This window comes from Monodon monoceros, unplaced genomic scaffold (assembly GCF_005190385.1).
Source record: "Monodon monoceros isolate NGI ecotype Baffin Bay Population unplaced genomic scaffold, NGI_Narwhal_1 Super_Scaffold_18, whole genome shotgun sequence".
NCBI lineage: Eukaryota > Metazoa > Chordata > Mammalia > Artiodactyla > Monodontidae > Monodon > Monodon monoceros.
The window spans coordinates 42,987,358-43,001,872 of NW_021703774.1; the positions used below are offsets into that span (position 1 = coordinate 42,987,358).

The 14,515-nt window shown below is 38.6% G+C and overlaps 1 protein-coding gene and 1 pseudogene across 3 annotated transcripts in view; both read right to left on the reverse strand.

The window, feature by feature from the left end:
• Window positions 1-14,515, reverse strand: part of HMCN1 (hemicentin 1) — a 508,266-nt gene that overhangs the window by 114,913 nt on the left and 378,838 nt on the right. For all 3 annotated transcript variants that reach the window (XM_029226849.1, XM_029226848.1, XM_029226847.1), the window contains exons 65-69: window positions 12,940-13,064; window positions 12,523-12,706; window positions 11,851-11,948; window positions 10,682-10,960; window positions 4,772-4,968 (exon numbers count right to left, since the gene is read on the reverse strand). In XM_029226849.1, coding sequence (XP_029082682.1) covers window positions 4,772-4,968; window positions 10,682-10,960; window positions 11,851-11,948; window positions 12,523-12,706; window positions 12,940-13,064 — 883 coding nt within the window. The remainder of the gene's footprint in view (window positions 1-4,771; window positions 4,969-10,681; window positions 10,961-11,850; window positions 11,949-12,522; window positions 12,707-12,939; window positions 13,065-14,515) is intronic.
• On the reverse strand, window positions 2,822-3,525 carry LOC114897787 (annotated as a pseudogene).

Below are 14,515 nucleotides of genomic sequence, written 5' to 3' on the forward strand. Positions count from 1 at the left end.
GGACCAGAGGAACCAAGAGCAGTCTTGAGACTTGATAATATTTTTCAATTCTATAATGTTTTTCTTATTGTTTTCCTAATCTGGTCCTATGTAGTTTTATTTTTCTTAGAAAATTGGAAATTCCTTGAAGGCTGAGAAACATCTTATGTATTAGATTTGTATTCTCCACAAAAGCTAGAATGTGTGGGTCACCATTTAACACTCTATGGAAACTTTGTCTTGTTATAACATAACTTTTCATTCTTACATTTAAGACCTAGTGTAATGTGGCCTTAATTTCCCTCTAAAGCTTTATTTACCATGATTCCTTTATACTTATGGTTCTAGTGCACACACTTCCCTGTCTCCATGCTATTCCCTATGTTACAAAATTCTTTTGCTTCCTTTTTGGTCTGTTGAAATTATAACATTCAAGGGTTTTGATTCAGTATGTGGTTTGACAGTTGGACCTGAGTTTTCTCTGGGTTATTGAAGTGCTTGACAGAGGGAAGAGGGGAATGGAAGGTGTGTTCTCCTTGATGTTAGAAACAAGAACTGGGCTGAGTTCCACTGGCTATGTTTTTTTTTTTTTTCATTCTCCAAATATTTATTGAGCACCTAATATAAACCAGACAAGGTGCTTGAAATATACTGTTAACAGGATGAAGAAGCTCCTTAACCCAAGGAACTCACAGTCTAGCCTAAAGGCAAATATTAATGAAACAATCCCACAAATAAATCATCATAGATCATGATAAATGCTCTTTATTGTAAAAAGTCATGACAAGTTGTGACAGGATATCACCCGAGGGCTTGATGTTCTCAGACAGTAGTAGGTGAGGTTTCTCCATGGAAGAGACATTTACGTTCTGAAGCATGAACAGGAGTCACCTAGGACAGGGGTAGGGGTAGGGGAAGGATGGCGTGGAACTGTTCAAGCAGAGGAACAGCATGTGCAAAGACCCCAGGGCGGGAGAGGGTACAGAGCACCTGAGGGCCTGAACTAGACCAGAGTGGCTGACAGCAGAGAGCAAACAGGAGAGTGGCCCGAGATGAGAAGGGAGCAGGGTAAGGACCTTGGCCTTTATCCCAAGAGAAATGGGGGCCATTGAGGTTTTTAAGCAGGGGACTGACATGATAAGATGTGTACTTCATGATCACTCAGCCACTCTGTGGAGAATGAACTGGAGAGGGCCAGAGGGGAAGTGCAGAGGCCAACATGGGAGATAAATAGAAGGAAAAGAGAAAATGAGAGGGTGTGAGCAACCCCATGTCAGTCGGGAGGCAAACCGGTAGAGATTAAGAACATGGGCTCGGAATCAAGCTGCCCAGTTTGTGTCCTGACTTTGTTACTTACTCTATGATCTTGAGCAAATTACCTAAGCTCATCTCTAAAAGAGGGATAGTATCTGCCTATGTCCTAGACGGTGTGAGGATTCAATGACAAATACACCTCAAGAACTCAGAACGGTATCTGACACACAGGAACGTGCTGTGGCCCAAGGCCACACAGCTACTACTAGAAACTGAGAAATACTGGACTGCTCTGATTAAAGCTGGGGGTGGGCGGGCCGGGCCCCAAGCCTCGTCCACTTGTCCACCCCTAACCACCACCTTGTCCTAGTCCCACCCACGCAGCCCTAAATGCCTGGGACTTCACAGACACCCTCTCTGCCAAGGAAGGTTGGCCTCAGAGTGGCCTGTTGGGAGCCTGTCTCCTGGGCACTGTGTGAAAAAATGGGGTGACAGCAGCTGACCTGTTTAAGAGTTCTGGCATGCAGGGCAACGCTCAACTTTATAATATAACTAGACTAGAACCTCAGAAGGCTTTTGCTTTCCATACTTCATCTACCAAAAGGAAAAAAAAGTCTAAACACTCTTCTGCTTGCTGACGTATATATAAACTGTTTTATTTTTTAAATAACGATGAAGGGGAAAAAGGCCACGAAACAGACAAAAACAGCCTCGAAGGAACTCGAAGGAAATGTAGATCTCAGAAGGGTATGGTTAACAGAAATGCCTTTGAAGGAACTCCTGAGAAGTTTATGGTGGCCCTCACTACCTGCCTGCTTTATTCATTCTGTCTCCCCTCTCTGCCCCTCCTAAGCCATGGCTCTGATCCGGTTTCGAGCAGAGACTTAGTCATCTCTGGGTTCTAACCTCCTAGAGATTTGCTTGGAGACAAGGAAGTCCATGTATCAACCACAGGCCCCACTGCAGGAATGGCCCCCTGAGACCTCATGGCCTGTGGCTGGCCAGGGTTACTGGGGGGTGAAGTCAGGGTCTGTGAACCCACAACCCAGCCAGCTGTTCCAGAATTAGGTCACAATGAGAGATACCTGGAGTCCCTGTGTGCCAAACACCTGTCCTGAGCCATTCCCAACATTCCTGACCAGACGCAGCCTCCTGATGATTCTGGTTTACACGGATGGGACTATGGGATCATAATGGCAAAACGGCCTCACGTATCTGAAGACCAGGATAGCTGATAAAGCCGGAACTACCCCAGGACAAATAAGAGCTCTCACCAGCCCAAAGAAAGCACCCAAAGGTCAAAAAAGCTGGGAAGACTTGGGCAGGGGAGGCCCTCTCCAGACAAGGTGGGCTGCTGGACAGCACAGATACACACAGACAAAATGAGAAACTGATAGGAGCGCTAAAGATTGTACAGACAATACTTGTTCATTGGCAGTGTGTGTGGGGGGAAATAAGGGGAGGAAAACTGGCAATCGGCCAGTTGTCCCCAGCTGCCCCGGGGAAAGCACGGAAGGAACTTCTGTTCCAGAGAGACCAGAGCTGGTGCAGCTGTTCTTCAGGACAGCACAGCCTTCTCCGCCTCACCTCAGTCAGCCGGGGCCAAGTCTGTGGCCTGCAGTCGCTCCGTCTCCTGGGATGCTTTGCCCCACTGTGTCACACTCAGCTGGGAACGCCTGAATCCTTTTCACCAAACCCTTCCTTTTCATTCTACTGTCTTTGCAATTTTCTGGCAGCATTAGTGTGTCGAGCTCTTCCAAGATTTTCATAAACTGCTCGATTGTGGCTTTTACTCTCCTATCGAGTTTGCAGAGAGCTTCAGCTTGCAAATCCTTGGCTAGAAAACCCTGCTGGATTCCGGAAGGCTCTTTATTCTACTCTTCCAGTTGGTCAGCTATCTTCTCCACAGACTTCTCCAAATCTTTCAACTTCTTTAGTTCAACTTCTTCCTCTGGACTGTTCTTTTTCCCAAGTAACATGACCCGGCAACCATTTTGTATTCCAGGTGCTGACACCAGCGTCTCCATTTCCTTCAGAGATTTTCCCTTAAATATGGGTTTCTGAAAAGGCAGCGGGACCCCTGTGGCCTCTGCAAAAACCTGGGCCAGGTCTTGAACCATTGGTTCACTACAGCCCTCTTGCGGGATAACTTGAAGATCGTGCTTCTCATTAATGGGGGTGATGGTCCCGCTGGGCTCGGCAGCTGCCATTTCCTCGCTCGGGGCCGAGCGAGGCCATGCTTTCTTCTATACCCGCGGCCTGCAAGCGGCGTCCCTGGTGGATCTGGCATGCCCTCTGGTCGCACTCCGGATGGCAGATTGCTGGGAGGAAGGCGGACCGCCCTCGGCTTGGGGCACCGACTAGGGCGGCTCCCGGCCCTGGCCAAGGGGTGCGCTTCCGGGGGCCCCGCCGCTCCCGGGTGGCGGTGGGGGGGGGGTCGCCTCGCAGTCTCCAAGCTCTGCCGTGCTCCGCCAGACCCGTGCTTTGGCTACGCTTTTGAACCACACCCAGGACTGAGCAGTGGTTAAGTATTTGGCAGGTGAATACTTAATCTTTCTGTGTCTGTTTCTGGATTTGTAGAAAGGGGATAAAGACACTGCCTCACAGAGTTGTCATGATGGTCACGGGTGTGATAGTGCCCATAGCTGAACATAAGACTGACACGATTTACAACCCTTAGCTCTCTTTTCCAGCTCCCTTTCTTTTGTTTCCTCAGTGAAAATGTACATGAAATATGATTAAATAATGTATTATTCTACTTTTAAAGAAATGATGATTATAATAACAATAAAATCAGCAACAACAGCAATCATTCTAACTCCGTTTTAGCATCACTTCATGCCCGTGGCACCAGTCTAAGCACATCAAGTTAGACTGTCTCTAAAACCCCAAGTATATATGTTCAGTATTATTACTGTTTTTATCCCCAGTTTACAGATGAGGACGTTAAGGAACACATGGATATTTGTAATATAAGGTTTGCCTTTGTTTGTAGAACAGTATATTGTTACAATAAGACATCCCAGACATACTTCTCTTTAATATATTTATATTTCAGATTAATTTCCTTAAACACAAACTAAAAGAACAATTTTATTGAATTGATCATTTTTTGAAAAATTGTGTCTCTTCAGATTTTCACATCTGAGATTTCTTTCTAGAGATCAAAAGTGCTCTCTGAAGCCTCACATATACGTATGTTGGATTGCTTTTTGCCATTTCTGTAAAGGGCTACATGGCACAAATTAAGGGCTTCGGGAAATATGTTATCACTTATAAAATTGTGAAAACTTGCAAAAATTAATGTGAAGGTAACTTGCTTTCTTCTGTGTTTAATACGATAATTTCACTTCTTCCTTCTAGGCATGTTACTTTGTGAGTGTCTACCCAATCATGCATGTTATAGAACCAATCTACCCTTGCTAACGTTACAGAGATCTGTGATATATTGACTCCAAGACAACTTCTCCAACATTTCTCATAGATTAGCAAGTAAGAAGTTTAACCCGGAAAATAGTTGTATGAACTCTGAACTTACCTGAGCATTAGATATTCGAAGAACCTCTCCTCCTCCAAGAGTTTGCATCTGATCCACCTGTGGAAGGGGCCGTCCGTCTTTCATCCAGGTAATTTTAGGAGCTGGGATTCCAGAAGCAATGCAGGTAAGTTCAAGTGGATTATTAACAATTACTGACATCTCTACAGGTTCTTCAGATCCATTGATATGAGGTGGTTCTATTTAAAAGGAATGAAAAACAACAACAAAATAAACTTGCTGTTTGATAAAATACTGCAGATCAGAAAAACTTTAAAATTCAACACAAATATGTTCGTACAATGCAAATTGATTTGAACAAGGATACCAAAATAATTCCTAGATGTTGTTATCATTTGTCACTGGAACTATTTTATCTTTTTTGCAATTTATTGAGGGACAATTTATTAAATGCCAGCACTATGTAAGTCTTTGTGCATTATCTTTTCACTGGCACTATTTTTTTTTTAATAGATTTATTTACTTATTTATTTTTGGCTGCGTTGGGTCATCGGTGCTGTGCGCAGGTTTTCTCTAGTTGTGGTGAGTGGAGGCTACTGTTCCTTGCAGTGCGTGGTCTTCTCATTGCGGTGGCTTCTCTTGTTGCGGAGCACAGGCTCTAGGTGCAAGGGCTTCAGTAGTTGTGGCCCGTGGGCTCTGGTGTTGTGGCTTGCGGGCTCAGTAGTTGTGGTACATGGGCTTAGCTGCTCCATGGCATGTGGGATCTTCCCAGACCAGGGCTCGAACCCGGGTTCCCTGCACTGGCAGGCGGATTCTTAACCACTGTGCCACCAGGTAAGTCCCTACTGGCACTATTTTAAAAAAGATGGATCATGCCTGTAATAGATCATGAAGTAAATGGCAAGCTATTTAAGGTAATTATAGCTCAGCAGTTGGGATTCAGATAATTAGAGCAGTCTTACTTAACTGTAAAGATTTGAAAACTATAAAAACTAAACTAATCTTGTACTATTTTTAAAAGAGAGTTACTTAAATATAGTAGTGTATTTTTGCACCTTTTAAATATCTATTGGTTCTACAAAAGCAATGGGTAAATGCTATGGAATTTTGCAATCATTTTTTCCGTGCAGAACTTTAAGAGGAAACAATGACTAAGCAGAAGAAAAAACAGTTACATTTGGAGACCATTTCTGCATAAACCACATTTGTTATGTCTGGGCAGAAATAACTTCCTTTTTTGTTATTTATACTTCTAAATTACCTTTCTCAAGAGGATGTTACGGAATCTAAACACTTGGAGCAAACAGTAAAGTTTCTTAGTCCAACTATTCCTGAGTTTAGGAATCACTTTAAAACAGATTTCCCTTACATAGATCATTCAAATTTTCTATTAACGTTTCCAGCTTACTATTTCACAAGGCAGCAAAAATAGCTGTTGGACAGCTCCAAGGATTAGCTGTGTGTGTGTGTGTGTGTGTGTGTGTGTGCGTGCGTGTGTGTGTGCGTGTGTGTGTGTTTAAAGTCAGGCACATAGTTTAGAGCAGAGGTTCACAGCAGAGGATCTGGAATCAAATAGCCTGAATTTGGATCTTAGCTCCAACAATTATTAGGTTAGTGGATTTGGGCAAATCTCTAAACTAAGTATTGTGAGGATTCAATGAAATAACCTATAAACTACATTTCTTTTGTGTTTCTGAATCTGTTTTATTTTATAATTAAAGGTTTTAAGAAAGTTTAACTACTACTAAGTCTACTACATCTGTTGGCGTTATTATTAAAAACTGCCTCCTAAAAATTTGTATCTTTGGTCCTCGTTTTCCTTTCTGGAAAAAGATAATATATTTAATGCATTATAATTAAGAAGTCAGAGTTTCTTAACTATGGTTAAGAAACCATGGTTAAGCCATGACTACTCTTTTTCACTTTCATGCATCTTATTACGTTTTGCTGTCAAAATACATTCTCTTAAGTGCATTTTAGATCAATCCAAGATTTCTTGGTTAAAAGATGTCAGTGTCTCCATGTTGCTCATTGAATTAAATACAAACTCCTCATCATGGCTTCCAAGCCTTCCACAACATAGCCTCAATCTCTCTTTATAACATTATTTACTTTTAAAACACTTTATATAACCTAGACTTCAAACTAGACTACTTTTCTCCCTCAACAAGTTCAGTCCCTTCTTGCTCTGTGACTTTACTAATGCTATTCCTTCTACTGGAATATCTCCAATAGTCCCACCATCCCCTAACTGAGCATGTTCAAGTACTCTCAAGGTCACTTTAGTATCATTATGTTCATTTGTAAAAACCGTAAGTCCTTTCTTGATTCTCTCAACAAACTATAAAATTTCTATCCCTTTTAATTTCCATAGCACGCTGGATGGAAAAGCACTTATCTGATTCTCCATTTGACTACAGTCAATTCTTTATTCCTCTCACTTATTGCTTATTTACTATGTGTCTGTCACTGTGGATACAAAGATTATTTAAGCACGCCCTTAATCTCAAAAGCTTACAGTACTAGATTTAAAATAACAACATGTACCCAACTGGTTCAAATACCAGTCATCAGATCTTACATGTGTTAAGTGATTGTGAACCATTTTACTCTGTATCTTGTCCATATGTCTTGTACTTTGAGCAGAATAGGAGTTGTCCATACTTTGATGACTCCAAAACTTATATTTCTAGCCTAGATCTCTCTCCTGGGCTCTAGATCCATATATATAATTATCACATAAGCATCTTCAGTGGGTTGGAAAACAACTTCAAACTCATCATGTATTCAGACGGAACCTGTTACCTTTTCCCTCAAAACCTGGTCTTTTTCCAGCATTCCCTGCATTTATGTGATGAAACCCACCAACTGGTCAGTCACATAAACCAGAAGCTGGGAGTCATCCTCGATATCTTGTTCCTTGTCATCACTCTCATATGGCCAAATCCACCACCAAGTCTTAATAATTCTACCTGCAACTAGTTCTAGAATACATCTTTTCCTCTCACTTGCATCACTAATCTGAGCTATAATACCGTTTACTTGGACTAATATCTCCTCCTTCCTGGCTGTAGCTGCCTACCCAATATCATTTACTTGTTTCTTTCTTATTAACAGACCTCAATTTTGTTAGGGCTGTCAAAGTGCTAAAAACTACATTTCCTAGCCTCTTTAGTAGATGGTAGATGGAGTAGCATGTGAAGATTCTGACCAATGAGATATAAGTAGAGGTAGTTTTGTGGAGATTCTAAGAAAATACTGAAAGGGGCAGTTCTTTGCCTTTCCCATTTTTTCTGCTCTGTTGTTACCTATAATGATGCTGGGGGTGAGCAGCCAATGCATGATCACGGTCTGACTATGATATAAAGGCCAAAGGCCAGGAGAACTGTTAAGATCTGAACTGCAGAACCAATGCAACTACTGCCCACCTCCAGACACCTCATTCAGTGAGAAAAACAAAAGTTCTTTAAGTCATCATGTTTAGACTCTCTGTTAATCACAGCCAGACACAATTCCTAATAACACACTGTCTCTCAGAACCCACTCCAAGCCGCTCTCCACTTTGCAATCACAGAGTGGTCATTCCAAACTGCAACTCTACTCATGGCATTCCACTTGTTAGAACTTTTTATGGTTTCCCATTGTTCTAGGACAAAACACAAAATCCTTAATGTGGTCAACAGTCCCTTCATAGCCTGAACCCTGTCAACTCCTGTACCCACTAGCTTTATTTTGCATGATCTTCTCCCTTGTTTTTAGTATTTTACCCATAGTGGACTTTCAGAACCACTAATACACCATGACACCTCCCAGCAGGTGGATAGAATTAAGTTGAGATTAGTGCTTCATCAAATTAGGACACTCAAATTCACATTTCTATTGTAATATAGATCAGAGTGAAGTTTTTCAGGTTTTAATGGAATTAGGTTTCAACAGATGCTGAAATGCTAAAACTGCTCATCCTTCTGTTAAGCCAGTTTTCAAATCTGTTTTAAGAGAATATCCTTGTAAACCCTGCAGGTGGGAAGGTTGTTCTTTGTATGTGACTCTAACAACATTGGTGTTATTTTTCTTTTTTTGTGTTCTACATCCAGAAATGTACTGGGCCGTGATTCTGCTCCTGGGTTCTAGAATTCCTGCAGAAGTCTTCCTTCTTTTTTTCTCCATTGCCACATGCTACACCAGGCCCCTGTATTTTTAGGCCTGTGTGAGTATAACAGACTCTTCGATTCATTCTTCGCTCTGTCATTAGAGGGAATTTTTTGGAAGTGAAATCTGACTGTAACATATTCCTGCTTAAGCTTCTTCTACTGCCTTCGTAATGAGGCCCAAATTCTCTAACTGAGGCTCTTCACAGTATGGCTTCTGTCCAGTTCCAGTTATATTTCCAGTCTTGTCTTCTACTCTTGCTATTACGCTCAGCTTCAGTAAGCACAGATAGACAACTCAAGGTTTATCATTTCTAGGTAAAAGGTGTAGGCATCTCCTCACTCATCTCTATAGTCTTACTTTTTAAGGCTTAGATGTATCCTTGAAGAGACCTTCTTTGAACCTTCCCACAGAATTTAATTTTCACCATATCATCCTTATCACACTCATAAGTAATTACTTTTTCAATATCTATGTTCCCCACCAATGCAGGGACTTGAGGGCTGAGACCACATCCTTCCTATTCAGTGATGCAGTCAAGTACTTGTCATACCATGTGTCACATAGTAGGTGTCCAATAATTATTTGTTACATGTTGACTAGAAACATGCCTGGCACATAATGTATAGTCAATAATTAACAATTAATAGGTGAATAATTAATGTACAAGATGTCATCTCTTGATATTCCTCATATTCTGTGAATTGGTATATGGGAATTTGTTATCCCATCCTTCCTTACGAACACATGCTTTTCTCCTGCCTTTTGTCTCTAAATATTCTGGTGTACTGCCTCCACTACTACCTTTCATTCTATGGAATACTCATCTACACCACAGTATTTCTGTTTGTTTATTTAGATATTGTTCTGTCTCCTGCTACAGTTAAAACTCACTTCGATCCACCTGATAAGTACCTAGTTCCATTCAGTTCAAGCCAACAGATAAATATTATGTGTCAAATGCCATGCTAAGCCCTGGGAATACAGCAATAAGTAAAAAGGGTACTGATCATCACAGAGTTTAACTAAGGATGAAACAGACTTTTAAGGTTACACAAATACTTAAAATTGTAATAGGTGCTACAAGAAAGATCATAGGATGTCCTGAAAACATTTGGCTAGACTCTTGCCAAAATTCTTATTTTTCCTTGTGGGGTGCATTTTGTTAGAAAAAAATGTAAAGAGCCTGAGGTTTTACCTCAATCATCGTGAAAAAAAACAACTCCAAAAAATTATTGATTATTGAAATAATTCATTTCATTCATTTTCATTTCTCTTCCGAAGTCAAATTGTTTTACTTCAAGGAAAAGATGTTTTCCCTTTATACTATTTATTTGCATGTAGAACACTGGAATACCTATTTAAAATACTTATTTTAATGCACAAAAGAGTAAACAGAACTAGACTATTTGAAATGACCATTACAACTATAATCTACAGACTGGATCGTTTCAAAATTGTTTGGAATAACATAATAGTATAAATATCATGCTTTTCCATTAAATTACTAGCATCAGAAGTGATTTCAGTTCTTCAAAGAAGTTAAAAAGCTACTTATCAATTGGTTGTATGGCACTGTCAATGAATAATGTTTTACAAGTGGGAGTGTTCATCCTTTTACACAGATAAGAAACACAATAACTTAACATGCTTCAGATACTAAAAGTAAACCTAGGTGAATTACAGAACAGAAATATGAAGTACAATGAAGTTTTTACAAATTTTGTCCTATAGCCAAAGATTCTAAGAATTATACTTACTTATTGTCTTTATTATCACTTATTTCCCAATTATTTTACTTACCTAGGACCTTCAGGATAAAGTGTTTACTGATTTCTCCTGCTTCATTTGAGGCAATGCAGGTGTACCTTCCTGAATCTTCAGTTTCTGCCTTGATGAGCTGAAGGACCATTTCTTGAGAGCTTATTGACAGATGGGCATCAAGCCCCAGAGGCTGGCCATCTCTAAGCCAGGACATCCTGGGAGTTGGGGTTCCATCGGTAAAACATGGCATGGAGGTGGAACTACCCTTGACAATTGTGATTTCCTCTGTTCCCATCCCATTGTCCAGTTTTGGTGGTACTGTATAGAAAACAAAACAAAATTATATATCTATTATAATTTGAGATCAATTTAGATTAAAAGATTTAAATGGTTCAATTAGTTCTATAGTGTTTCTATGATCTATAAAAATATAGAATTTAAAATACCATCTAATTAGTGTATGACTTTACTATAAAAGCATGTGTTACGTAGGCTAATTTTTAACCTTCCAAAATGTTAGCAATAAGACCTCAATACTGTTTCCTTGTAGAACATACAAACTAAATGTGTTTTAAAATTTGGCCATTTTTCAACATCTTAGGTTTTTCCTTTTAAATTGTTATAATGTATATTATTACAGAAGTATACTTCCAGCTACTTTATGTAGAATAAATAAAATAAGTTCCAGAGTAAATTGTATATAATCCAACATAAATCATTTGTAGGCTATAGTAAATAGTTACTTAACTGTTCTGAGAAATTCTTGGGGATCGTGAACTCTGGTCTAGCAAATCTTAATAATTCAGAAATTGAATGTTTTGAGTTCTATCTCTACCTAACATACACACAGAGATATTTAGTATATATGCACACATCCATTCATACTTTAAATACTCTCAGTGAGACACTAACATTATTAGAAAACAGTCTTAAGTCTCTCTTTGTATGAAAAGACTGGTCTTGTGTCTGGATCGAAATACTATTTTAAAAAATTCAGATTTCACTGAATGCAAAATTCCAGGTTAGAAAAGTACTTTGACAGACAGTATGCTCCAATATATATGGACCCCTGGGGAGAGCAGGCATTCTAGAAGCCCTAGTTAAGATCCTATTTTACCACTCCTTCCTGATACGTCAATATTTAAATTAAGGCTGTTGTTTAATATTGGACACACAGTATAGTAGTAGGATTGTTTCTGGTGACATACCAAAGACTTGAAGACTGTAATGTTTATTATCCACCCCAGCTCTGTTGGAGGCCACACAAGTATACACAGCATCATCAGACACCTGAGCTCTCACAATCCTGAAAAACAGTTTGACCCAACACTCTGTAATTTGATCCCATTCAACATATACAAATAAAACGTTTGTGATAATACAAAGATTAAGGAAGGGGATTTATTTTGGGAAATGTTAGTTATAAAGCTTATAACCATCCATAACAAAATATAGATGCCTCCAATGCCATTTATTCGACAGAGCCACTGAAAATATAACACAATATGAGAGGTGAATCTTTTTCAAATACATATTAATAGAGAATGATGAAAATCATGAAAATCACGATTGTAGTAAGCATCTTCCTATCATTTTGCCATATAGTTTTAGCTATAATAGTAGTTCTTGAAAAAATATATGATACATGTATGTCTATGAAAGACCTATTTTATACAAACTTACTAAAACATGAGCATTTAAATAAGAATAATAAACCATGCCAAACTTATATTTGCTATCCCCCCTCTTCTAAAAAAATACTGAAAGGGAAACAAAAGTAAAAGCTTAGGGAAAGACATTTTAAAAACGTTATTTAGATGAAGTTGAAGTTTACAATCACAGTAACTTTGTCTAGCAAATCATACACAATGAAAGCTGACCTGACAACTTGTCCTCCAGACAGCAACCGGACATGGGAGGAGAGAGGCAGAGGAAGTCCATTCTTTAGCCAGTTTATCTGTGGTGGAGGCATCCCTGTGGCTCTGCATTCAATATTTATTGAAGTATCCACCAAAGCCATTAGTTTCTCTGCTGCTTCTTTATTACCCCTAATTGCAGGTGGAACTACATCATATAGAAAATGAGAGAGAAGGGGGTGGGGTGGAGAGGGATGTGTATTACCAGTTCCAATCATTTCAACCACATTTACCTATATTTCTGCCTTGTATCCCAAAAGGAAACAACAAGGACATCACATTTTAGAACTAAATGCTTCAGACACCTACTGCTGGACCTTCATTTCTTCTGATCGATTCCTAAGGCAGCATAGTCAAAAGAGGGTGAAATTTCGTATTTACCATAGACGTTCAAGTTAAAAATTCGGTCTTCTTCTCCAGCAGGATTAGTAGCAACACATGTGTATTTCCCCGTGTCAGATGGGAGGGCTTCGTAAATGTTTAATGTGCTGCCATCTGCAGTCACCCTATAGAAAAGATTATATCAGAGGCACTGAGATGATATATATGGAGCTATTTCTGGAAAACTCATTCCAGATTATTATATTCTTTAAAAAAAAATCACCCTAAAATGCATCTTCATTTTGGATATAATGGTTCAAATCTTTTCCACTAAGTACATGGAAGCCTGTTAAAGTCAGAGCTAGTGAAACTGGTAGAGATTTCAAGCAACCAGCTAAACTGCTACGGTAATGGATCTCATATATCCACTGCCTCCTTATGAGAAAAAAGGAAGTGAACAAAATCAGGTTAGGAACTTTCTATCCAAATCATGGGCAAAGAAATGTTCTTCTCAGAGATAGAATGTTTTGTCCTTAGTTGTCAATATAAGCTGGAATTAAATGAAAATTATAAAAACTCTGGTATAAAAATTGAAGAATGTTACAGTGATAAATTAAAGTGAAAAATCTAGCTATAAACAACTTTCTAATACTCTTAATGAGAAGGAGCAGGATATGATAATTTATTTAAACACTGACAACAACTTAGTATTTATGTATGGGTATCGTTTGCAAAAATTTTTCTATAAATTGCTAAAGCTTTTCCTTTGATTTACATAATAGTGAATACTAACTATACAACTAGGTTATCAATGATATCTAAATTAAGGTTATTGCATTATTGATTCCCTTCACACACCATTAATTATCAAATAAAACTTCCTGTGTTTTATAAAGAGATTAAATTGCTATCTACAGTCATTCTTACAATAGTGATTTTATTAGATTCTCCCAGTGTCCAAAGTAAATACTCCATTTCTACTATATCATGTTATTAAATATAATTATTGATAATTACAATCTTATTATCTGGGTCTATTTTATTTTTTCTTTTTCAAACTATGAATTTTAAAATTCCATGAGTTTAACCATATGAATAAACAAAAAGCAAGTTGCCATGACCAAAGGAAATTAGTAAGTTGACTTTGGAAAAATTACTGTATTTGACTGACAAATTGGCCCATTTACAAACCTACACATATTGTGTAGCTGGGAACAAATAATAAAGTGGATATAAATATAAGTATATTTGGGATCTTAATGTGAGAGAAGAAGTAATAGATCCTAAATTCCTCAGTACAAATATTATCTTAAAGATCTTGAGGTCCCACCAACTATCTAGTACTTGGTTTAGAATAGGGTTGATATCAGCTGATTTAATAAATAACTAAATATTTAACTATTCAGAAATGTCCACACCAGAGAATTGAAACTCAAAATGTACCTCTAAGCTAAAACATTGTTTGACAATTTACCTAATCTTGTAAATGGGACAAATGTCTAAGTTTTAACATAAAACGATTTCAAAGAAAATAACATTTATTTTTCTTTAAATTATGTAAATTCAATTCATTGATTAGAAAATATCCTGCAAACCCTTAAATTTAAAATACTGGTTCAAAATGACAAAGTTTGCA